This window comes from Palaemon carinicauda, chromosome 35, assembly GCF_036898095.1.
Source record: "Palaemon carinicauda isolate YSFRI2023 chromosome 35, ASM3689809v2, whole genome shotgun sequence".
Lineage (NCBI taxonomy): Eukaryota > Metazoa > Arthropoda > Malacostraca > Decapoda > Palaemonidae > Palaemon > Palaemon carinicauda.
In genome coordinates, this window is record NC_090759.1 from 78,391,888 (window position 1) to 78,418,985 (window position 27,098).

The 27,098-nt window shown below is 35.3% G+C and overlaps 2 protein-coding genes across 3 annotated transcripts in view; one reads left to right on the forward strand and one right to left on the reverse strand.

Annotated features, from left to right (window-relative positions):
• Positions 1-7,815: 7,815 nt before the first annotated feature.
• On the reverse strand, positions 7,816-16,208 carry LOC137627564 (small ribosomal subunit protein eS19-like). Its single transcript, XM_068358653.1, has 5 exons — positions 16,132-16,208; positions 12,066-12,139; positions 11,833-11,875; positions 9,077-9,203; positions 7,816-8,057 (listed from the first exon to the last, which is right to left on the reverse strand). Exons 1-5 carry the CDS (start codon positions 16,135-16,137, stop codon positions 7,834-7,836), a joined length of 474 nt encoding a protein of 157 aa, XP_068214754.1. The 5' UTR covers positions 16,138-16,208; the 3' UTR covers positions 7,816-7,833.
• Positions 16,209-22,385: 6,177 nt separating this feature from the next.
• The window catches only part of LOC137627911 (uncharacterized), a 62,197-nt gene continuing 57,484 nt past the window's right edge, over positions 22,386-27,098 (forward strand). Inside the window, exons 1-2 of one of the 2 annotated variants that reach the window (XM_068359362.1) lie at positions 22,386-22,499; positions 25,724-25,930. In XM_068359362.1, the coding sequence (XP_068215463.1) occupies positions 25,793-25,930 (138 nt within the window). In that variant the 5' untranslated portion in view covers positions 22,386-22,499; positions 25,724-25,792. The remainder of the gene's footprint in view (positions 22,500-25,723; positions 25,931-27,098) is intronic. The other variant, XM_068359363.1, reaches the window with a different exon arrangement.

Below are 27,098 nucleotides of genomic sequence, written 5' to 3' on the forward strand. Positions count from 1 at the left end.
AAAAATCCCCAAAATAACCCAAAAATCCCAATTTCTACAAATATATTTTCTTCTGATCATGTAGGCCTTACTCATAAAGAAATTACTCACCATATTCCATATAGAGAGCAAGTAAACTAATTTGAACAATATAAAGATTTACTAATTTTCGTTTCTTCATAGAAATTTGTACAGAATATCCCCATTAGACACCCAAAATCTCTAAATCTAGGGATAAACTCCCATATCTGGCAACGCTGAATAGGTTTGTTTACTTTTGGCTGTAATCTCTTCTTCTTCACTATCATGTGACTTAAGACGTCGACACCGCGCGTAATATGAAAACCAAAATTGCATTTTGGCTGCAATAGTAATTATATTTTGTTTGATGATCGTTATATCATGTAAGAAAATCCTTACAATATATATATATATATATATATATATATATATATATATATATATATATATATATATATATATATATATATATATGTGTGTGTGTGTGTGTACACAGACATACCCACATTTGCTTTTTAACAATTATCAACCAAGTAGTGTTCTCTGTCTTGCATGCAGATTTCTTGTGATGTAAAAGTAGGAAGAGTGATGGATGAAATATGGACTGTAATTATATACCTTACCATGAACGTGTGAGAGGTCCATCTTCTTTCAAATATTTACATCAACATATGTCCTTCTGTTAAGGTATCTGTGAAAGGCTGCACTTTTGAGGTTCATGTGATTTAATATATGTAAACTATACCTGCCGCTAACTCCAGGTTTGCTTGATTTTCGGCCGTATAGAAAAAAAAACTATGTTGTGACATGTGAAACAAATGGACAGAATGGGTAGTCGGTTGACCAAGGCACCACTACCAACCACCCATCGAGATACAACACTACACAGGCTATTGAGTAGTTACTGGGTCCTTTGACGGGCTAGAATATTGACCGTTTTCTAGTTATAGTCCATTTTTCTTTCATCTACACATACACCGAATAATCTGGCCTATTCTTTACAGTTATACATTCTCCGCTTTCCTCATACACTTGTCAAATTCTTCTGCACTACTAGTTATGTTGCTGATTCCTACTTAAGGCATCAAGGGTAGTCAGGAGACTTTTCAGCTAAAGTAAGCCACTCTTCTATGAGTACACTCCAAAATCAAGCCAATTTTATTTTTCCTGGATAGTGACATAGCCTCTGTACCATGGTTTTCCGCTGTTTTGGGCTAGAGTTCTCTTGCTTAAGGGTTCACTTTTATGCCAACTTATTTGTTTGCCTCACTGGGCTATTTTCCATGTTAGAGCCCTTATAGAATCCTGCCTTTCCAACTAGTGTTATAGCTTAGCTAGTAATAAAAGTAATTCTAATTTCATAAAATACCCAATTTTAATTATATACAGATCCTTATTCCCCTCAACATTTCATATTATATAAACTAATTTTAAATTCTTGGTGTCAGTACAGAATGTTTCCTACCACTTTGACTCTGGTATAACATGTGGCCTACCAGATTTGAATGTATCCTACCTCACTAGAATATTCTTATATGTATATTTTTGACTTGAACTTAACTGATCATTTTGATAATCAAAATAAAGCTGAAATCCTTACCCACATGGCTTACTCAATTATTGCAACATACCCTACTAGAGCAGAGGAGCAAGGAGATAATGTAAAATTACGAGCAAAGTAAAGGCCAATCGAACTATAGTCCATTTCTTTTATCGAGGCAGATTTGCACCGACTAGAATTATCTCGTCCAACCAATCAGCGATCAGGAAACTTTTCCGAGCTAAAAGGGCACCGCCGCGAGTCGGTGCAAATCTGCATCGCTAAAAGAAATTGACTATAGTGACTTGACTAATCATATAATCTAGATAACCACAAAATACTTGCTGACAAGGCGTTCATGGTTACCGGTCATTCTAAAAATCCCTGTTACCAGGCCGTTTATTTCCTTTGAGGTCATTATCATATAGGCTTGTTTATTATCGAATACTAAGGGATGTATTCCCTTGTTGCATTTTAGGGTACCACTTACTATCCAATTAACAGAATATTGTAGACCACGCTGGAATGGTAGGCCACATACTGTACTGGCACCAAAGTTTCTATATATCTAGAAATTTAAAACTAATTAAGTTTTCACATCAAAGGTAGTTTTGAGACGCAGCCTTTTTGGTTGTTTCTATATTTCCTAAAACTTTAAATGTATCTTACACATTTGGTAATAAATGCACACAACAATGAAAGTATATTCATAGTACATACTTTTTGTGGATCCTCATTTCTGCTTATTACAAAATAGGTAGCTCTTATTTCGTTGGCTTTTATCAATAGCCTATAAAGTTGAGACATGTAAAGATTAATGATAAAAAAAAGATTTGAAATTTGGGTTATGTAGCAAAGCAGATACTCAGGTACTTTAAAACCAAAATATCATCTCAAGCCTTTAGTTTAACTGGTCACTTTCATAACATAACTTAAGACAAGTGCTTTATGACTTTGGTGTATATAAAAATACTGTGTTCGTACTTTGTATTTTTTATCTCAAATATTTAACCTCATATAATTATAAATACTAAGTACTACTGATTTTGAAGTGTAAATTTATAGTGATTGTGTACGAGTAATGAAATATGGATAGGTCTGAAAAATAATCCTTTAATAGATGACAGTCAAGTACAAAGCCTAATAAACAAGGCAGTCAAATAAATGCATATATACATCATGCTCTTTCTGGTAAAGGTTTGACTGTGATTTCAAAATACTGTAATAAAAAGCAGCTCAAAATCTAAATACTTAAGATGAAATGAGTCACACTTGTTTTAACTACACGTGTTCATTAATGAATTGAAACTATACCATTGAAACCCTCTAATTTGTCCCTAAAATTAATAGAGTTGAAATTTATTACATTATTCCATTATTAATTCTTTTTTTTTTTGGCTCTCCATTGATCCATTCAAATAACCATTTTGCAAAAATTCAAATTAACTTGCCAAAAGAGCAAAGTATGGTTGATAAATAGGTCTCCAAATCTAAACAAGGAAATTAATCAATATAAGGTACTATAGTATAATTTTAGTACAGTAATCATCATCATCTTAATATCTAGCTTACATTGAAGAGCAACATTAATAGGAAACATCTTGTAAAATTCAACATTATTTTTTTAAAGTAAAGGGGTGTAAATAAAAAGTCTAGCATTCCATTTTGAGTACATCAACCATTACATTAATGTATATAAAGTACTTTAAAATGACAATCGTATTACAGCAGAGCATCTTTTAGTAGCAAGAGATTTGTTTTATAATTATTTTTGAACTGCCATTGCATAAGATAACCACAGCTGCCATAATTATTTGTAAAACCTAACCTGATGATGGTTTCATATTTAGAAATTTGTGATTTATGAATCTCAACTCAATGCTAATGTATAAAATATTTTGTTCGCTTCTACTTTAATACTAGTAGAAAAAATATCAAATATAAACTTTATCCTTATACATTACTGTACTGTACTTGAATCAATTCAATAAAAAATTTTAAATTGACATACATGAACAGGTCTCTCTAACTCACCATTCACTGAAATATATCTTGATTTCTTAACTTACCTCATAATAAGCTCATCATTGAACTTTTATTTTACATTCATTTTCTTTCACCAAAGGTAACATCCCTGATTATGCTTAGGCCGTTACATTTTAGAGCCAAGAATAGTACCTAACATGTGGTCAATAATTGATGAATTAAAAAATGTCTAGATTGGAGTTAGACCTAAATTCCCAATGGAACATCATCAAATCAACCCTAAAATTGAATTCCGCTGTGATGGGTAGATTTCCCATACAAAGGTTAAGTAATAACTGGAGCTACTGCAGAATCTTTCCATAACATGCTATGCTGAAAGTATTAATGTTACTTACGTCGTCTTCCTTCCTGGTGTGTATTGATATAACAGGTAAGGACAACCTAAACTTACTCGCGGTCAGATATCTTTTACAATAAAAATATTCACCAATAATTATTACAATACTGTAATTATATAGTTTAACTAGACCAACCAGCTGGCTAATTTTGCAATTGTCACAGGGTTAAATTGTGGTATAAACAAACAACATGGATCCATGCTGTTAACAGCATAAACTGAATGCATCAGGTAACAAACAAACTGTCAATTTACAAACTGGTCTCCGGCATCAATTACACATCATTAGTAATCAGAAAGTAAAGTAAGTTCAGAAACTAAAGAATAATTGAACACCAATTATTTTTTCCTTAACACTTCATGACATGAAAAAATAGCCCACTCGACATAAACTTGAAGTTCAACAATTATTTACATATACAGTAAAAAGAATATTTACAAAATATCTTGAGAAACAGTTTATTACTGTAGTATTCTCTGCATTTAGAATTGAATGATGCATCCCACTCCAAGATGGCTTTCCTCCTTAGCATTATATTCGTAACAGGCTATATCAAAATTCATAGGGTATTAATGTACTTATCTTTCATATCTCGATATTGAAGCTGGAAGACAATTATAAGCTCTCCTTAATGAATATGATGTTCCAAACACTTATTTTGAACAAATTTCCAGATTTAAGACGAAAAATAATTCAGGAACAATCAGTTCATCCATATGGAACAAGAAATTCAAACTTAACTCTCCCTTTCATACGTATTAATAGATGCGAGCAATCGTATCTATACCAAGGTATTAAACTTTGGAATACTCTGCCCGCTTATCTAAAGGCACTGCTTAGCGTTCGGTCTTTTAAGAAATCATATACAAATCTCCTGTTATCTGGGTATTAAGCTTTATTAATAAATATTTATACTTGCCTACCTAACCACAACGCAAGTATGTTTCATTGTTTAGAATATTTTTTTTATTTGTAAAACTAGTTCTTTTACTGAGTTTTTTGCTTAATATCTACAATTTTTTCAATGTATATACCATAAGCTTTCATATACCATCTTTCCTTATCATATAAATATGCATTTCCATTTGTTTTTAGGCTAAGATTCTCATTTATATGTATCTATTTGTATACATATGATTATGTATATGTATGCGTACATTTTGTATATCTATATCCATATTTACTTTATTTTTTATTTTTACTTAATTGATGATATTATTTTGTTGTATTATTGCCCGAAGAGCTCTGCTCCACATGGGCTTGGGCTGAGTCTTTTTTTCTTTTTGTAAATCTTTGTGTAAATATTTTTTGTCCAATAAACATTACTATTACTATTTTAAATGAGGCGGCCTCTTCCAGATAGCACTGTACAATACTTTCCGTTTTCCTTTGAACGGAAATAAATTTTGTCACCTGGCTTCAGTCAACTTAACTGTAAAGGCATAAAAGACTGTACGGAAGACTTAGACAATGTCTCTCTGAACCAGTGTTCCTTCAGAACCCAAAGGCCCATTGGTAAAGTGGCTTCAGTGTCTTGATATGTCCTTTACTTCTGCCTCCTAGAGACTGTCAAGTTTCGGGTTGTGGTGAAGAATACGACTGCAAACAACCAAAGTACAAATAAACTGCTCTCAGACCAAACATAGAAGTGGCGTCCATGGTAGGATATTACGGGTTTTCAGTGCTGATATCAATGAACTGTGGCAATAAAGTTAACAAAGCGTCTCTGGAACGTCCCGAGGAAGGAGAGGGATGATGGATCTCTTACCAAACCTTGCACTGTTGGTAGGAAGGCATGGTCCTTTGCAGAGTTTCAGACCCCTTCCCTGTGGTTGAGCTCAGGTGGTAGTAATCACGGCATGCACTGCTTCTCGCTCCCCCGAGGGGAGAGAAGTCAAATGTTCAGCAAGCAGAAAGCAGCGTAGTAGCCTTATTTCTTACGGCATAGTGGGGGTTGCTCTCATAAGAACCGAGCACTAGTAGTGGGTGTATGAGCTTTGTATACTCAATAAGTCTCCCATATGCAGCTCTTATCAATTGAGCTTCTTGGATGTAATCCTTGTCTAATCTTGGAGCATGGCAGAATTTCATAAAAGAAAGTCGCGTGCAGTTATCTGGCATAGTCATAAGATTTAATAGTATGCCAAAATTCACGTTATCCCTCCTGTTGGAGAATTGGTGCCCTTACATCTCCCGAATACATCCACGGAAATCAAGTGAGTGGGACATTTCTCAAATGTATTCGTAGTAGAAGTCTTCAGGTATGAATGAAACACACTGGCAAACAAACTCTTTACTCTCACGCTCTCGTGGGAATGAACAGAAAAGGCCTAACACACAAAAGAGTCCAATGCTTTGAGATGTTGTCATTATCTTGTCTTTGGTGAAGGGCATTAGGGGAATGGGAAAAGTCATATGTATGCAACCCTTGTCAATTGGTCTAGGACTCCTTCGTCCCAAAATGGGAAAAGACAGGTGGAGCCCTTCAATCCCGACTGGCAGTGTGAGGAGGAACCCCAAGTTTTCCTAAGCATTGTTTAAGGCAATGATGGCATTCCAAGAGGGAAGAGGTCACAGAAACTATGAGACAACAAAATGATGTCATTTGCAGCTTTACAGGTAAAGAATGACATTGAAGGAGGGAGGGGGGGGTTGGACGTTGCTGCACAATCTGCTTGTTAAACCCCCTTCCTACAATGGAACACAGATTTTCAAGAATTACGAACCCCTTTGGTAATATAGTCATCACCAGGTCATATAAGCAAGTTTGCAAAGAAAATTGTTAAAGCTAGAGCTATCGGGAACCACCGGAAATCTGTCTTTCCTCCAAATACTCTTCGAAAACGACAATCTACAAACACGCAATTATCTAATAAAGAAAGGAATTCAAACAGCAAATTGATGGCACTATTATCATTACTAGCAAAACTGCAACCACAATTTGGAAAGACAAGATGCTATAAGACCAAGGGCTTTCACAGGGCAAAAATAGCCGAGGAAAAGAAAACCAATTAAAATATTTCAACATCAGTATTATAATTAAAAAAGATTTCATGGAGTATAAAAAATAAATTAAAAGAAAAAGAAAAATAAGATGGCAGTGTGCGTGAGTGTACCCTCAAGCAAGAGAACTTTACCCTACCCAAGGTGCGTGAAAGACCAAGGTACACAGGTTATGGCACTACCCAAGACTAATTAGAGAACGATGGTTTAATTTTGGAGTATCCTTCCAGAATAGGTGCTGACCATAGCCGAAACTCTTCTATTCAACCATGAGGAAAGTACACTCTTGTACTATCTAACTGCTGAACAAGCAGTCTTGTCTGGGTAGTATTACCCCACCAAGAGTAACTACCGACCTCTCATTAGAAATTTCAATAGCAATATCAGCTTCGTTGAAAGCATAAGTACTCAGATTAAAGGACAAAGGTTTGTATACGTGCTTAAACAATTGTTAATTCTTCCTACACATGAAAATTAATGCATTTTGTGGGAAAAACTTTTCAAGTTGCAGGTCACATTAAGATGTCAACAGGTAGATCAAATTTTGAGGAAAGAAAGGTATATTTCAGCTTCATCCCCCTCGGGAGTGTTTAAAGTGTAAGTCTTATGGAGCAGTCAAATAACATGCAAATGGCTACCCAACAATTTGAACAAGTATTGATTACTACTATACACTATTTCAGTAAAACTCACCATAAGGATGCTAATGACAGAACTGTTAGTTCAACAGTTTCCAAACTCATGTTTGAATTCTCATAGGCAATGGCTCTGAATTCAATTGACTCAAAAAACTAATTTCTAGGCAAGCATTCACCAATATCAAATGATTTTCTTATCTATTATCAATAATGTTGGAAAAAGTAAGATGATAATGTGAATGAGATGCAGTTTTCTTATTCAAGGACTTTATTCAGTTCCAATAACAGCAGGTACAAGCTTGGCCTTGGCACTTGCCTTCATCTGGGCAGCAATACGATCTAGATCCCTACGACCCTGTGATGTTAGTCGCCTGCCACCATTAGGTGCCTTTTCAACTACTTTTAATGTTTCCAGTGTTTGTAATGCCTTGCGGGCAACTGTTCCAGAGCTGCGGCAGAAGTGGGAGGGTGCAGTGCCATTCCTTTTGCGGCCTGAAGGAGAAAATGGGTTGTTACATTATTCAGTGTAAACGTGTTACCTCTACACTTACAGGAGAATGACAGAAAATAAATGGATAAGAAGCATATCAGATTGGGTCCCTAGAGATTACAAACTAAACGGAACAAGGAAGAGAAGACTATGAATTGACGAACAAAGAAAATTTGCGAGTGGGGCAGCTAATGAAGACCTCGCCCACTTCATTCTTGAGTGTCCAGACCTCAGCGACGAAAGAAGAAAAATAGTGGAATTGCAACAGCCGTATGAAGAAGAAAAGAAGATAATAGGAAACGTGCTGTTCAAGAAAGAAGGAATAGAGAAAAGAATATATCTATCAAATGTGGAAAAAAAAAGAGAAGAAAATAAAAGAATTAGAATAAAGAAGGTGCCGATGGAAAAGTGAATCCCTCCGCCCAACAACAAGAACAAGGGAGGACACATCTGAGGACTTTGTACTGGATTAGCAACAGCTAATGATGAAGAAGAAACACGAATACACACACACTAGCAACAGCTAATGATGATGAAGAAACACGAATATACACACTAGCAACAGCTAATGATGATGAAGAAACACGAATATACACACTAGCAACAGCTAATGATGATGAAGAAACACGAATACACACATACATTCATATATGTACAATCAATATATAATTAAAAAGAGATGGCTTTAATACAGTAATAAGAGTTTTACAGCTTTCTTCAATATCTAATAACACTGCACTTATACCCTGGTCAAGTCATTCCTTACAATTTGATTTGAAGATATCCCTGGTAATGTTCAACAATTCAAACTTTATACATTCATACAAAATATAGTTTCTAAGAAAACTTAGGAGTTGGCAATGGCAAAAACTATACAATATATAATCCTGACAGTTAACGACAGTAGATATGATCTGACAGCAATATAATTATAAGAACCTTCATTTTAAAAGATCATAAAAAAAAAATATACCAAGGCAAAAAAAAAAATAATAATAATATTAATAATGGGAGTACTCACCTCCATAAATTTTCCTAATGGTGCCTACTCCAACTGGGGAGCGCATGTAAATGTGACGAGCAATGGCTGCAACGCGAGTATAATACCAGTCATCATCGTAAGGAGCCAATTCTTTGAATCTTGCAGTCTGGGATGAAAAATAAGAAAATGTAGTGAAAATTATATGAATAATACAGTAAAAGGTTTAATTAACTTACCCCTTGGTTTGTACCAGATATAAATAATGCAATGTGGGAAAAAAAAGAAAAAAAAAATTTACCTCCTTTTTCACAAACTTGCCCTGCCATTCACTGTGAATCGTGTATAATTCCAATACAGTATGACTACTAATTCTAGGTTAAGTATTGTATGCACACTGACTAATGCATTAAAAAACACTGGTCTAGCTCAGTCCATTCTACACAATTTTGTCAATATGAGAGCAGTGTAACTTCAAAAAAAAAGAACTGCAATGTTTCAATCACTGTCATAGAAAGAGCTCAGCTATACCATAACCAAATTCATGTCTTTCTTAAAAATGATAAAGTACCACATTCAGAGTACATTACAACACTATAAAGAAAATTTCATATCCCAAGAACAAATTACACAGGTACATACAATTGTCACCCATGTACTCAATGCCTTGGTTATGTGAACGGTAAAGCCATTTCCTAGTTTACTTAAATATAGTAGATGTCTCTGATAATTTACACAACTCGGAACAATACAAATGCTATGAACGCCTGAGGTTAGCTCCTTAGAAAACGGGAATAGGGTAAACTACACAAAAAGCTGGTCGGTTAGGGTAGAGTTACCAGTAACTCCTAAGAAGGTAGTTCTAGGTAAGTACCCTGTGTTGGAACAAGCTATGATTAGAAGGAAAACAATACCAAATTGCTATTATCTTCATAAAAAGCTCTTACATCATCCAAGAACTTATTTCAAAATGTGAACAGTGTTTTTAACAATATTTCAATATTATCATTACTTGCTAAGCTACAACCCTAGTTGGCAAAGCAGGATGCTGTAAGCACAGGGGCCCCAACGGGGAAAATAGCCAGTAAGGAAACAAGGAAAAAAATATTCTAAGAACAGTAACATTAAACTAATATCTTCTATATAAACCATAAAAAACTTTAAAACAAGAGGAAGAGAAAAAACAAGAGGAAGAGAAATTAGATAGAATTAGATATTTGACAGAAACCTTACAAACCAAATCAAAATTTTATTCTGATCACCCTATACAAAATCTACTTATAATTGGTCACATGTCTTTCTTAGAAATGATAAAGTACCCCATTAGGTGTACTTACAACACTACAAAGAAAATTTCATATCCCAAGAACAAATTACACAGTTACTATAATAGTAACCATGTACTCAATGCCTTGGTTGATATGCGAGTCTTGCGAGATTAATTTCAGATAAAACATACAGTAATTACCTAAAAAAAAAAGAAAGAAAAAAAAAAGAAAAAGAAAAAAAAAAAAAAAAAAAAAATAAAATAAATCGAAGCAGTTTGAGGCTACTCGCTACTAACATGGAATTCAAATCCATTCATACACCAATCTTGAGTTTTTAAAAAATGATCTCAATTCACAACCAATTTCAATAGACCTTATATGCAAATACAACATCTACACGTGTTTCATATATAATGTATGACAGATGTAATGATACACAAGTTTTCTAAATTTCCAAACCTAAATATCTCTCACAAATTACTCTAAATATCTGTTTTACTTGCTACTCAGAAATAACATTCCTGATTATAGTATAACTTGAAGTCCCACCTTTAATCATTTATAAGTGGAAAAAAAGACAATTGTCTATTAGTATAATGTAAAATGGTAAGGATGATTAAGTAATTATCAAACCTTCAAGTTTAAACTGACAACACAGACCTCAGTAGTGACTAAAATTCTGCCATACTCTTCTGTGCATCACGCTTGATTTGTTTCCATGTTCTCTAAGCTATTGTACTGCAATATAATTGATACTATTCCTTTCACATATATGTAATTAATGGAAGATTTTAAATGTCTGTCTAAGAATGAAGTCATGGACTTGTTCACAGTACATAACTGAACCACTTAGAAAACTTCATGTAACAAGGTATTACAGCAATTGTACATCACGGCTAAATATATCGAATTTGCCACTTTGCAAACCTTGTTAATGATAAAGAAGGTTCATTTTAAAATTTTCTACACCTACACTATTACACCGTCAGAATCACTTCTATATCGGCTCTTTAAGGGCCTATGATGTAAAAAAATTCAGTAAGCATTTCTCTACTGTATCAAATTACACATTTTCTGACCAAGGGTTTCAGTTAAGGCATGCTCTTAACCCTTTTACCCACAGCCTATTTGGAACTTTCCAACCCTTAACCCCCAGGGGTTATTTTTTATTCAAGCACATTTTGCAGTATATATTTTTCAAATGGCTCTAACAGCCTTAATTTTCGTCATAGAGAGGTCAGGTTGGTTTCATTCGCTTGGAAAATGCCTGAAATTTCTCAAAACAATTATCAAAAAATAAAAAAAAAATTGTAAATAGCAGTTTTTGGCAAGGACGTACGTCCATGGGGGTAAAGGGATGTGTTTTGTGAAACATACCAGTATGTCCTTTGGGGGTAAAAGGGTTAAATACCTAGGCTAGATTACATTTTAATCTTTTTCACAAAGCAACAACTAGGGTTTTTCTTTATAGTAGGGTAATAAAATAATGAAACTGCGCCATTACATAAAATATTACGAACCCATACATACCTTAACAAGATCTGACCAGTCAGGAACCTTGACTTTACCGGACCTGAAATTAAAATAACGATATGATAAATATATAAAAGAAAACTAGCATATTTCCTAAATACATTAGAAATATAAATGCTACTGTAAATGAAAATTACAAGAGACACTATGACTGCCATAAATTACAAAGAAAATAAAATTTTTTCTAATTTATAATCAAACAATACATACATCACATATACTTTACTCACTTCTTAAGAAAGTCGGAATAAGCCTTCGTGAACGCCTGCTGGTTCACGTCCTTAACGTTGGCATCAGGTGAGGACTGTACGGATTAAGAGAAAAAATAATTTCAACAAATGAACTAGACTCAGATATAATTTTTCTTTCCATGCTCTGAACACAGTAGTGCAGAGCTTTGGAATTCCTTCTTTGATTCTTTTGGTAAAATGGAGCAATTCTTCAAATTCAATGTTTAGAACATTGCCCCCCCTTCTCTTTGTTCTTAAATTAACACCATCTTTTTAATATTGCCTTTTATAGACAATTGTGCTTCATTACAGCATTTTTTATACATCAATTCCATGTGCATTTCAACCATCAGCAATTAATGATTTTTAAATGTACAGTATAAGGTATTGTTGTTTGATATAAACTCTTTTGCAGTTACTTATGCATATAGGGTGTTGTGGCGATCTCTTATCTTGTACCTGGGAAAAATAGTACTGTAATGTACTACAATACCATGATAGAAACCATGTGATCACAATTTACCCTGGGTTACCTAGTGTTGGGTAACCACAGCTAGGCAGTGGTCTGCGTTTCGGGAGGATTCTGAGTGGGTCCAATTAGACAACAAGTACTAGGAGATTTTCAGTCTTTGTAGGTGTTTTGGTTACCTTGAATGACCCCAACAAATAACATGTTAATAATATCTAAATGTAAATTTATGAGTGAATAATGATGGAACTTTCATTTCACAATCCTCATCAGCATCTTTAATATCCTAACAAAACACTTTAAACCTAAGCTGCCCTTATAAGCATAATTGATTGAATTAATAAAATTACGGCATGTATGATGATGGCCCAGCAGCACAACTCCCTCATTTTCAACAATCAAAACCTTGTATCGAATAAAAAATTTCAGAATGCTCAGTAACCCAGGTAAGTACAAGAAGATGGAAGTTTTAAGAATCATCAAATTTGCTTTAAAATTTGTCAGACGAGCTCTTTCCCCTGCCATGCTCTTCCTCGCCGACATACCTCCTGAAATTCACTGTAGACGACATTTTGACCTATTCAATATCAGATCCTGGCTCACCTTGAAAATTGCCGAAGGGCTTTTGTTATACAATCAGAAATCATTACAGTAATTCCGATATTCAAACACTGATTACGTTTACGTTGTTGGGCGGAGGGATTCGCCTTTCCATCGGCACCTCCTTGGTTTTCTTCTTTATTCTAATTCTTTTATTTTCTTCTCTCTTTTTTTCCACATTTGATAAATATATTCTTTTCTTTTCTCTATTCCTTCTTGATGGGAGCATCAAGCATGCTGTAACGGTACTTGTTCTTAGCAGCCAAGATGTAAAAATGGTAACTTATGCCTCAGAGAAGGATCTACTATACTTTGACCATTTTATACAAGTGTTTGCAGTATAACTTGAACCCAAAAACTAACAATTATGGACTTCTCGTATCAAAGGGATTTTACTTATTTATGTAAATTAGGACCATTGGATGATTATCCGGTATCTGTAAAAAGCATAGGGCAAGGGAAATGTAGTAAACTTACAACAAAATATCAACAAAGTGGCAAGCCCACATTCTTTTAGCCAAGTTTCAATCGTCAAATAATGCAAGTACTGTACAGCTTTATTTGTTTAGGTTGGTATATACACTACTATATTCATGAATTTAGATAAACTTTTAGATAAACTGAGGTAAAAAAAAAAAATACCTGTCAAGTGGCTGGCGCATAACGTCTACATAATGCTTGTCAGAACAGAGGAACAAGGATTTAGTGTTAAATTTCGGGAAAAACTCGCCACAGCCGAACAAAACCAGTTAAAGTGATTAATATGATAAAAGAATAATGCCAATAACAGCGCAACACATGTATGTACCACTTGCCAACTAGAAAAAGTGAAAGGGTTGCATTGTGAGCGAAGTGAGCCGCAGCCAGGCAAAACCCAGTGTTATTGAAATGTTGATTTAGCAAATCAATATATATTTAGATATGCTTAATTACGTAAATGGTTTTGCAATATGACAGCCACTGTTACGTTTACATTGTTGGGCGGAGAGATTCCCCTTTCCATCAGCACCTCCTGGGTTTTCTTAATTCTAATTCTTTTATTTTCTTCTCTCTTTTTTCCACATTTGATAGATATATTCTTTTTTCTCTATTCCTTCTTTCTTGAACAGCACGTTTCTTTTTATCTTCTTCTTTTCTTCTTCATACGGCTGTTGTAATTCCCCTATTTTTCTTCTTTCGTCGCTGAGGTCTGGACACTCAAGAATAAAGTGTCCTTCCCATTTTCTATATGCAGGAGGCCTGTCCCATCAATATACAAAAAGGAGCCAGCATTACTGCACACTTCACCATAGGGTTCCGAATGTATTTTGTTGGGCTTTATGCTTAATCACATACTTTGCCTCTTTCTGTATAAAATGTTTAGGGGGGTTGCAAACCCATTAGATTAGGTGGGGAGCCCCAGATCAGGTGGTGTTCTTGTGAGTGTCCCTTTCCAAATATGAGTTTTCCATCATGAATTGAAATTTTACACCCATTCTGTCCCAAAAGAACTAACAAAGGCTCCACGCTTTCAATAAGAAAATGAAGACTTCCTTGTTTTCCATGTGCTTCAATAATGTGGATTTGACAAAACATTTGTAAGAAGCTAAATACCCAGAAAATATACAATAAACAGAACTTGTAAGTCCTATAGGGCACAGAGATCCCTGTGATAGGACCATGAAAAGTCCGTAAAGTAGGAGCCTTGGTATGACGACGAACAGGAACACGTACATAGAACACCATCTAACCTTATCTTCCTCACCTAACCTACAAGGCATGTCCTTACCTACTTACCTATAAATGGGCTAAATACCTAGCTATCCCCTTAAGAATGTTGAAAATATGGGGACTGTCAACCATATAATGTTTCAATGACAACTGATTTTCTCAATAAACAACATTGCGAATTCGATTCCTTGGAGCCTCCGTATATCAGCAGCCAGTTCCTCCCCCCTTGGACATGAACTAACCTGAATTTTCCCCCTAACCTATCCTACAAGCCACAACCTTACCTACTAACCAAAGAGGGGTTAATGCCGTCCGGTGTGACGGTCTGAACGATCCCCCGGTATCGGTACTCTCCTTGATAATCTGCGCATGCGCGAACATTACCGTTTGCCAGTGCATTCTAGGTTGATGTTTTATTTTCCTGTAATGTTAGCGTGCGCAGCTCAACATTACCGCTTGCCAGTACATACGAGCTTGATGTTCCATTTTCATGCGAGCGAAGCAACTAATGGCGGAAAAAACCTAATATACAGTATCAAGGAGAATTCTGAGACCGGGGGATCGTTCAGACCGTCACACCGGCAACTCCCTTTACATTGCCGTATTCCAAGTGTCATAACCATAAATAAAGGTGGCTGCAATCATAAAAGCACACCCAAATTACTTAAGCAGGATGCTATAAGCCCAGGGACTGCAACAGGATAAATAGCTGAGGTTACATTACCCTGTAGTAAAGTACAGTAATACCAATGTAATAAAGTACAATACCAAAAATTTGTCATCTGACCACCAACACCATCAGCGTTTATTATTCTGTAAGTGACTGCCATAGGGTTGAAAATAGGTTATACTATTGTCTCAATCTACAACGACCATTGTGATAAATCAGTTAATAAGCTGTTAAGTATCCATGGTTATTATCGGCACCGAAATTATCAGCTTGTTAAATACAACAGATTAACGACTATTTCTATAATACTACACTTTATTACAGAGTATTTCACCAATATCCTTAAACAAAGCATGAATTTCAAAATAACTTCAACAATGGTACACTTTAATATACTAAAATGTGTTCTTGCCGTGCCGACCCTATCCAAGTACAAACACGTGAAGCATGGCTTATCAAATAACTTTAGTTTCTCACATAAAACAGCTCCTAATTAAACATCGCAGTCTCACAAAACACGGGGTACAATCAGCACAATTCCAGTTCAACAGTTGGAACGTATATAATGTATTTACTGTCATCTTTAAGAGAAAAATTAACAGAAATCCTCGACTCACCATCATCTTGTTGACGATTTTGTAGGAGAAAGACACCTAGTGGCAGAATGAAGAACTATATCGCAAACAGAGGAGCAGAGACATGCGAAGTGAGCCTTTGCGCGCACGAGATGAAATCAATGTACCAATTTTTTATATATGAATATATCTATCTCTCTGTATTTATATATATATATATATATATATATATATATATATATATATATATATATATATATATATATATGGCAGTTAAAATCATTATTTTAGCATTGACTAACGTCTTCATTTTCATTGGGTCCATTCTATATATGGGAGAATGATGATTAACAAAATTCTGATATATATATATATATATATATATATATATATATATATATATATATATATATATATATATATATATATATATATATATGTGTGTGTGTGTGTGTGTGTGTGTGTGTGTGTGTGTCCCTTTCTGAGTCGGGGAAAGGGTTTATGTATCGCCATGATCAATGATTTCTTACTAGCATGCATGAAATATCACACGAGGTTAGGCTCAAGATAAATAGAAGAAAGACAGAGATGATGAGAACAGAGTATGCAATGGAAGATGAAATATCGTTGGAAGGAGAACGGATTAATGAGGTAGAATCATTTAAGTATTTAGGAACTATGATCTCCAATACAGGGTCTTTAGCATTAGAATTTAGTGAAAGATTGGGAAACAAAATCAGACAATGGCTAGGTTAAGTAAAATTTGGAACTCAAATTGCCAGAAATTACATATAAAAATCAGACTTTATGTCAGTTTAGTGAGATCGGTGTTACTCTATGGACATGAGTCGTGGTATGACTCAATCTCCAGTATCTTTAATAGATATGAAAGCAAAGCTCTCAGAAGGATATTGGGAGTTAAGTGGCAAATCAAGAATAGAAATTAAATCATAAGAGAGCTTACTCGAGTGCCATATGTGGATGAGATCATGATGAGGGGTGGATGGAGATGGTTTGGGCATGTTCTTCGCACTCCCCAAGAGAGATTAGTTCACCAAACGTTCAGCTGAGCTCCACAAGGCACTAGAAGAGTTGGAAGACCCAGGCCTACATGATTGAAGACTATGAGGCGTGAGGTAGGAGATAATGAACTGAGAAGAATTGAATTAAAAGCTCAAGATAGAGACGACTGGTGAAATCTAACCGAGGCCCATTGCATCAATAGCCGTAGGAGGAGAAGATGATGATGATCAGCAAAGCTGTACTAGTCAGGGCCACCCATACTAAGTTGGCTTAGATTAAAATCTCCCATCATCGCCAATCCTTAGTGGTCAGCATGATGATCATGATTACCAAGCCCCAGACATGACTAAGGACATGTTTGAGGCTTTTGTCTGGCTGCAGTGGAAATAGCTGCAATTTTTGCTTTATATACAATATATATATATATATATATATATATATATATATATATATATATATATATATATATATATATATATATATATATATATATATATATATATATATATATTATCAGTATTATTATTAATAACTAGGCTGCAACCCTAGTTGGAAAACCAGCTAGATGTTATATAAGCCCACAGGCTTCATCAGGGAAAAATAGCCTAGTGAGAAAAGGAGATAAATAAGCTACAAGAGAAGTAATGAACAATTACAAGAACATATTTTGAGAACAGTAACAATATCGAACTAGATATTTCATCAATAAACTATATAAAGTCGACATTCAGCTGGACTTGAGCTACCAGAAACACATTTCTACTTTTACTTTTAGAGGTTTATTTCTCGCCGTCCATCAAACACTAAAGGTCTGTTCAGGCGGGCCTTGGTGTATGAAAAAATAATTCCTTTCCAGTTAATATTTTGCTCTGTATTGTTATCAGTTATTTCGCTAGCATTTGTATTCAGGCTTAATAGTTTTCAGGTCACTATTATAGCACTTTCTAAAAAGATAAGTCTTCAGGTTTTTCTTGAAGGCAGCCACATTTGTGCTATTCTTGACATCGAGTGGAAGGTCGTTAAAGAGTCTCGGTGCAGCATAACTGAACGTTCTTCCTCCTATTGCATGATTCACACTAATTTCGAATAGTCTATGTGGGTCATCTGCATGTCTAACTCTTACAGTGGCGCTGGTAGCTTCAGGGTAGGGGATCAAGCAATCACGAAGATATTTAGGCTTATCACCTGTAAGTGCTTTGTGAGTCAACAAGCAAATTTTAAATTCAATCCTAGCCTTAACAGGTAACCAATGTAGATCGATCAGTGCTGGAGTTATTCTCTCCCGAAATTTAATGCTTTTATCAGTCTAGCCGCCCGGTTTTGCACATTTTGAAGCTTCCTTAGTAGTGTATTGGGCAATTTGTAGTACAGAGAATTGCAATAATCAAGCCTTGATATTACATGACTCACCACTAAAATTTTTGTACTGCCCTCTGTTAAATATTTTCTAATAAATGCTATGTTTCTCAGGTGATAGTTACACACTTTCACTGTGTTCACAATTTGGTCCTTCATTGAAAAATTACAGTCTATCAGTACACCCAAATTTTTCACAACAGGCACAATCCCAACATCAGCATCACCAATTTTTATACTTTGAATTAACTGGTAATTCTTCAAAGCCGCCCTTGTGCCAAAAAACATACATTCTGTTTTATCATCATTTAATTTGAGCTTTTTCCTCTGCATCCATGTTTTTATTTCAGTCATTATCTCATCAATTTTCTTCCCTGTATCTTGTGTTGTTGAAATTGAGAGGTAAAACTGAGTATCATCTGCATATAGTTTAAAACCCACTTTTTGTTTTTTCAAGATGTGTGATAGCTCGATAGTATATATGTTAAACAAGATAGGTCCCAGGACACTACCCTGTGGTACACCCTTCATAAGTATTCTCTCATTGGATCGGTTTCCAGAAACTTCTACAATAGTCTTCCTGTTCACTAAGTAACTTCGCAAAAATTTCAGTGCTTCCTGAGTCACTCCAATAGACTTCAAGTCGTCAAATAAGTATTCGTGCACAACAGTGTCAAAAGCAGCACTAAGATCTAACATAATTAAAATTCCACACTTTCCCCCATCAAGAAGACCTATCATATCATTCATTATTGAGCACAAAGTAGTTTCTGTAGAATGATTAGCTCTGTAGGCCGATTGATTTTCCGGGAATACCTCTAACTCGTCAATATTTGCTCACTTATGACTTTTTCAATAAGCTTTGACATGTAGGATAAATTTGAAATGGGCCTATATGAATTTAGCTCGTTTACATCACCTTTCCCTTTGTAAATTGGTTTGATCAACGCAGTTTTTTCACAGCTAGGAAAACAGGATTGCGATATACTTAGGTTAATTATGTTCAGGTAAATATTATATACGACTTGTTTGTTTGGAGCTTCACTTATTGAACTGTTTGGGAAAGGGTCGTTTCCACAATATGTATTCTTCATCTCTCTCATAACCTTTAACAGGTCGCACATATTTATCTCCCTAAATTTTATTAACTTCTTTCCCTCCTTCACTGGCATAGCTGACTGTCCTTCCAAGTGATTTTGGGGGAAGCCTCTATAGATTTTATCAATTTTTTCACTAAAGAATATAGCAAAACTCTCTGCACAAACATTGTCAGGCAAGACATATTTTTTCTTTAATCCCATCAAATCATCAAGGTTTTTATGAAAGTCCTTCATGTTATTAGTTTTTTTACATTCGCCGTTGTAGAATTTTCTTTTTGTTTTTTCTAACAGGATGTTATAGTCATTTCTGGCCTTATTATATAGATTTCTGGCTTGTAAGGATTTGGCTCTTTTCCATCTACCTTCCATCTTACGTCTGTGTCTTTTTGCCTTTAATAGCTCACTATTATACCATCTAACATTTTCGCGTACCACTATTTGTTTGTTCTTTATGGGACACATGGTATCGTACATTTTTCCAAAATTATCGTTGTATTTCTTGGTATAGCACCCAACACATTCTATGTCTACCATATGTTCACATTGTGTGTTCATACAAGACATTTGCGCTACACTAGCTTCAATAAAATTCTCAGCATCAAAATTTTCCCGTTCCCTATATGTGATCCATTTTTTCAATACTCTGGTGCAATTTATATTAACATTAAAGGTGATGAGTTTATGTGTTTTTGAGATCTCAAAGTCTGGTTCCACTTCAAGGTTTTTTATTAGGTCTGAGTCTTTTCCACATATGACCAAGTCGAGTGTATGACCACCTACTGACGTTGATACCAAAACACTGTTTATTAAATTAAACATCTCAAATACTTCCTTGAGTTCTTTAGCCTTATTATCATTTTCATCATCTACCCAACATCGGCCCACATACTGAAGTAACATTACCCATTCTCCAACAAGCGCTAAAAGAGACTCTTCTTTAAATGAAAAATAAATCTCTTTATCAAAAATTAAGTTTTCAAAAACATATCGGCATATATCTTCTTCATTCAATTCACAGTCTTTATAGATTTTGGGAGATCATGCACCAAAGCTAAATGATGAGAATTTGATTATACGAAAAGTTCATGGTTTATCACACGGAGAAAATAAGAATTTGGTGTATTTGTAGATTAATTGTTCAATGCAGGATAATATTAGGAGTAATTTTATGTTTATGCAACAGTCATACTGTAGCCTACTTTTCATGGATATGGAGAACAGATTTAGAATAGAAGAGACGTTGTTGTTGTTGGGGTATTAAAGCCAACACGAGCAAGGGAGCCGTTTTAAAACATAACCCTTTAACAAAACTAATAGCCCAGAAGACTATTAATTTTAATTATTTCCATGCCCAAAATTATGGCAGTCAATGAAACAAGACATAAGCGAAGATATGATGCAAAATCAGAGTAGTGTTCTGGTTGTATACATAAGTTGGGTAATGCATATGGAAGAAGAATTTTAAAAAATCCAAACTGAACACAGTTTCTTGCCAAAACTGCTGATAGCAAGGTGTTATCCCAACTGATTTCAAGGTAGAATGGAGATAAAGATGAAGAATTTCATTATCAATTTTGTTATAGTACGGGTAAAATAAGCTAAATTATAAAGTATAAGCTTCGAAGCATTGCACCTATCTATAATGCGGAGCGAGCAGTTAGGAACCAGTTCAACCAGGAACCAGAAACCAGGATAAATGAGAAGACTATAACCCTGATTAAAACATTATAATGGAAGCCCTGATTTATATAGATTATATAATGTTTCTGAAAAATAATAGATACAAAGTAGAAAGAGCTAGAAGCAACTATCGCAGTTTGGAAGAATTAAAGAAATTTACTTTTAGCACCAACTCACAAAATAAGACACAAAACAGAAGAGGTTTAAGTGAAGTGGTTAGAAATGGAAGGGTAAAAACAGTTAAGGAATATAAATACTTAAGAGAATGGTACTCAGAAATGGAAAACTATAGTCTTAGCATAACTAAAATGGAAACAAAATTAGAATACATGGTACAAGAAGTTAGGAAATATGGGGACAGTAACAGGAAATTTGCCATTACTTGTGAGAATAAAGATTTATGAAACAGTAGCAGTACCTACAATGTTTGCAAATAGCCTATTTAGACAAGGGGTATAATAAAAGAAAAAATAAATGAAAGAGCTAAAGGCTTTACAGTACAATATTATGAAAGGAATGTTTGAACAGATTGCTACCACACCTTATTGTGGGTTAATAGCAGAAACAGGAATATGGACAGTTGAAAATAGAATAGAGTATAAAAAGGTGATTTTTTTTATAACATCATCACACAAGATGATAAAAGATTAGCCAATGAGATAGTGGAAGACCAAATAAGGGAACCATATGTGGAATGCTGGGGAAAAAGTATTTTAAAAATATGGAAAAAATAGGATATTAATATTGAAGAAGTAAGAAAGTATAAAAATCAAGAATAAAAACAGAAATAAAAAGTAAAGTGACAAATGAAATTAAAAGAAAAATAGAAGAAAAGTAAGCAGAGATTACCAAACCGAGATTTGTAAACAGTAATGGCAGAAGAGATTACATAGGAGAGCTTAATACCAAGGAAGCATTAATAGTTATGAAAACAAAGTTGAATATGATAGAATTAAAAGAAAATCACAGAAAGAGGAATGAAAATGATAGGCTTTGTCTGTTGTGAAGCAAGGCAGATGATACACCTGAGCATATGTTTAGCTGTAATGAATTAAGAAAATTTGGAAGCAATGGCATAGAATTAGGGAATTTAGAAACACAAACCAAATAATTATGTCCTTCTTCTAGTAGTGTGCCCACAATCACCGTGTACAGTCTGTTCTGTTGTCACTATTGTGGTGAGAGCAACGAGAAAACACTTACTACTGTATTTCTTTGATCGTGACAACTAATATATAACTTTTAATGTTGGTAAGAATGATTATGATTATTTGTTCCGTTCATTGCACATAGAAATAATAGGCGTAGTGTCAATAGACTGTAGAACAATAGATTATGCCCGGTACAGTAGAATTAAAGATCTGAAATACACACGGTAGACTCCAACTGTTATCGCTTGGCCTAGCCCATTTTTTTTTAACCTACAGTGATTTCCCCCGATAGGAATAAACTTAGTTTCCCTTAATCTAAAGCTTCAGTTTTAAGTGGGGGTTTGTTGTGCTTAACATACTCTTTTGATACGAGGAGTAAATATAGGGGAGATTTGTAGATCGATGGACATGAGTTGGAGGAATGCGATCTGACTTAACCTGCAATACTCTCTCTCTCACTTAACTTTACCTACATAGGCTTTCCCTCACGAAGTTTGAAGGTTATGTATTATCCCGTTTGTTTGTGTGTGTGCGATTTGGTAGGTGTGTCCATCATTCTACAAACTATCCTAATCTATATAGTTATGTCATAATTGGGGGCTAATGGCTCCTTGTGACTGTGGGGCTGGTGGCGGGGCCTCCTATCGTTGCTCTTCTCCCTCATTCCTTGATTTACGGGACCAGTGGTTCGCAACCTTCCTTGAGCTAACCTCACTATTGGCGTACTTTATGTACGATATAGGTTTATCAATATTTTCTTATCCGGGGGGGAACACCTTTGACCATTCTTTGTACTTTTCTAAGAGTATTTTGGTCATAAACAATTTATAGTATAGGCAATGCCCTTTTTTGTCTCCAATACTACATGCGCCTCAAGTATCCCTCTAAAAGGATAAGTTAACGGATGGGTCCACCATTCTTTGAACTACTCTTATGAGAACCTCGCTCTCCGCTCATAACATAATGAAGGATTACAGGTCTAATACTGAAGGGACTAAGTTCCCCTCCCCCCTGTGCAAAATTACTAAGGATAACATTTTTGTATGTGTCGTATGTTGAAGTAAATGGTGCATTGTTTGCTGTTTTCTGATGTATTTTTTGTTTTGAATGGTTCTGATATCTATTACTAGATTTTGACCATCATGAAAGCAGATCGCTGTTAGGGGCATAATAGAAAAGGGTAATTTCCATATTCTTTTCAGTAATGGCTGATTTTGCTTCTGGGGCTGAGTTTTAATGAAATTAAGGGCATATGTACTGGTACCACCACCTAAGTAACTTGGATTGTCATGTCTTTACTTATCAGGAGGCCAAAGAAACTCCTTACTCTAAGTTAACACTGAAAATCAATGTTGTAATTATCATTATTTGAATTAATCTTACCTGGTAGTCAAGATGCTTTAATCATTTGAAGACAATTTTTCTAACTCATAAGAAATAAATCTTATTTCTCTCTCTCGCATCTCCCTCACCTCTGTTATACCCAGTTGACCTGGTAGGAGATGCCACAGGACAAAACTACCACAAACATAAAAACTAATGAGAATTCTTTAAAATCATTGTTGGTTACCCCTGATAGGCTGGCTTCTATAGATCCGACATACTGTATTTTGGAATTTTAAGAATTGGTAATCATGTATAGAATTTGCAGGATTTAAGGTGTGTCTTTGTCTGGCTTAAGATTGGTATGTGTCCTACCAAATTGTTTTGAAAAACATGTCAGAAGAAATTGATTTGGTACTGCAAGAGTTAATGATAGAGCCAATTATTATTATTATTAATTGATAAGCTACATCCCTAGTTGGAAAACCAGAATGCTATAGCCCAGGGGCTCCAACAGGGAAAATAGCCCAGTGAGGAAAGGAAACAAGGAACAGTTACATGAAAATAAATATCTCCTATATAAACAATAAAAAACTTCAACAAAACAAGAGGAAGAAAAATAAGATAAAATATTGTGTCTGAGTGTACCTTCAAGCAAGAGAACTCTAACCCAAGACAATAGAAGACCATAGTACAAAGGCTATGGCATTACCCAAGACTAGAGAACATTGGCATTAACATGAAAATGTGTATATGTGGATAGTTTGTGTGCTTTTGGATGGTTATAGACTTCTTTTCAAGGACCACTGCCCTTCCCTCTCTTACCAGCTGATCTCATTTCTAACCTTTTTTGTAATTGCCAAAACTTTTGACCCTATCAGGAATTTCTAGATTAGAAGTCTCTGACTTTTATAACAAATTCCTCCTGTGGAGAAATTTACCTGGAGTTGGCAGCCGATTATTGTTTGCTCCAACGTGAAATAGAAATCAACATCCTTTAGGTAGGGAATATGTTTTCAGTGCAAGCCATTGAATTGATTTAATGAGCTTTTAAGTTACAGATGGGAGTGAGGGTGAGAAGCACCGTCCCCTTACTGGTCTAAACTTCTCCACTTATGTTTTGGCTGCATCAAGTACAGAGATTAGGCGAGTGACATGGTATCTCTGCCTTAGCCTTCCATTCTAAGGGGTGTAGGAGCTCCTTAGTTTAGTGGGGGGCCACATGGTTAAACTCGAACCCTACCAGGGCATGATCCCAGGTTCAAGTCCTACTTCCCATCTCTATGTGAAACGTGGAGTGGCACGGAGAGAAGAGGCCCTATACCCCATGAAGGCTCTGCAGTTCTATCTGAAGACGACTCGACACTTCAGACCTGAGTGAAGGACTTCCCTAGCATGGGCAGAATCAAGAAAGAGGTGTATAGAACACAATCTCTTTCGAACTAAGGTAATTGATCCATGATGCATATGGCTCAGCTGTTGAGAGAATGTAGGTTTCTGTGGTCCTGAAGTATGCATTCTTTCAGTTACCCATTCATCAGGCCTCCAAATGGTGCACATGTTGAGAAATTACCCCTCTATTTCAAGCAGACAATGAACTGTTGAAACTGGGACTTTTAGGAAGGACACGAATGTAGATATATATATGATTTATATGGTTATGATGGAAAAAATCAAAGGTTTGTTGTATGGCCACATTGTATTTAAATCCCTTATTATGCCCCGCAAGTCGAAACCTACTTTAAGAGAAAGGTAATCCCACACATATTGAGTTTGCTAATGCCGCTGCATATTTGTATACTGTAGTTGTGACTAGGTGAGCTCCCATTAGTAACAGGATCTCAGCACAGTTTGACAATATTTTTAGTATTATGGTATTGAACTGCTAAACTGCTAAAATATATTATACTGAAAATACTGGTCACTGTAAAATAAATAATAGCAAAAGGTTTGTTTTTCTGAGACTTGAAAATCACTATTTATTTTTTTTTATTTTTGCAGGTGTTTTCTAGCATAAAGTTGTTCACTCAGTAGAAGACTGCACTTGATACATGGTCAACATTTTTTATCATGATAAACATGTCTTATTTGTTCGGTCAGAGTGGTTTGGTTGAGGAGATATTCCCTCCTGGAAAGGCCATCCTAACTTTCAACCTACGTAACCAACCCCAAAGAGTACTACTGTGGATCAAGAGTTTTGTTTATAAGGTTAGTATGGGAATTAATAATCTTGATATAGTTTGCAAATGTATGTGCAGTTAGAATTTGTTCCTACATAACATACAAACCTGAGCTGAGTTCTTTAATAGGGCTATTGTTTCAAGTGGAGCTGGAGACAGTTGTTGGAATTGTTCAATGAGTAATGAGTAGTTAAACAACTGGTGGAGGGTATTGGCAAGAATCCCCCCCCCCCACCAGTCTGAAGCTTCACTTTTGATTTGGCCGCTGACGAGTACGCATGTACAGTACTGTCAGGTCTTAAACTTACAATTTTTATTTCTTTTTAAAAAAAAAATAAATGCATTTGAAGGTTGTGGAGTGGAATTTAAGCAAGAGATTCATACTTTCTGGGAGGAAGGTCCTTTAATCTAACTTTCTCTTCAACCACTCTTTTCAGTCCTCAGTCAAAAGGTCTAAAGAGAAGCTTTCAGACTGGTGATGGGGGCGGTGTCTTGAGTTTACATTGAAACAATCTCCCTATTAAAGGACTCTGGTTTGTATAGCTAGGAAAAATAGAACTTACTTGAATAATTTGCAACAGTACAATACAGTACATGCTATTTCATTAGAACTACTGTACTATATATAGTTACAGTACTGTGAAAAATGAAAATTATTGAAATTATTTTTTATGCATACTGTAGTTGTGCACTGTGTTATCTTTTATAACTATCTTTGTTGTGTCACTAATAAAAACCCTCTTGCTCTTTATTAGGGAATACAGTATACTTTTGGCGAAGCTGGAAAACTAGCCATAAGACTTATAGTAAGGTATAACTACCCCACCACTAGTTAGTGTTGTAGGAGGTAGTACCGGCTACCCCGCTTACGCACACACCTGTGTTTTCTCGTCACTTTTGCTTTTGGCTCGGTTAAGAGCTGATGTTGTCACTCTTTACTGCTTAACACTGACTGGCCCTTGACTAATCTATTTTGCTTCTTCTTTGTCTTTTCAGGGGTGTGTGTGTGCTTCTAGTCCAACATGTTGACTTGTCCTGGACCTGAAGGGCCATAAATATGGCACGTTCATGTCTCCGGTCGAGACAGATCCTCACTCCCTGTGCCCGGCCTGCAGAAGACACCCTTGCATGCAGGATACTTGCGCTGAATGTTGGGAGTGCTCATCCTCCCAGTGGGAGAGGTTTGGTTGAAGGAG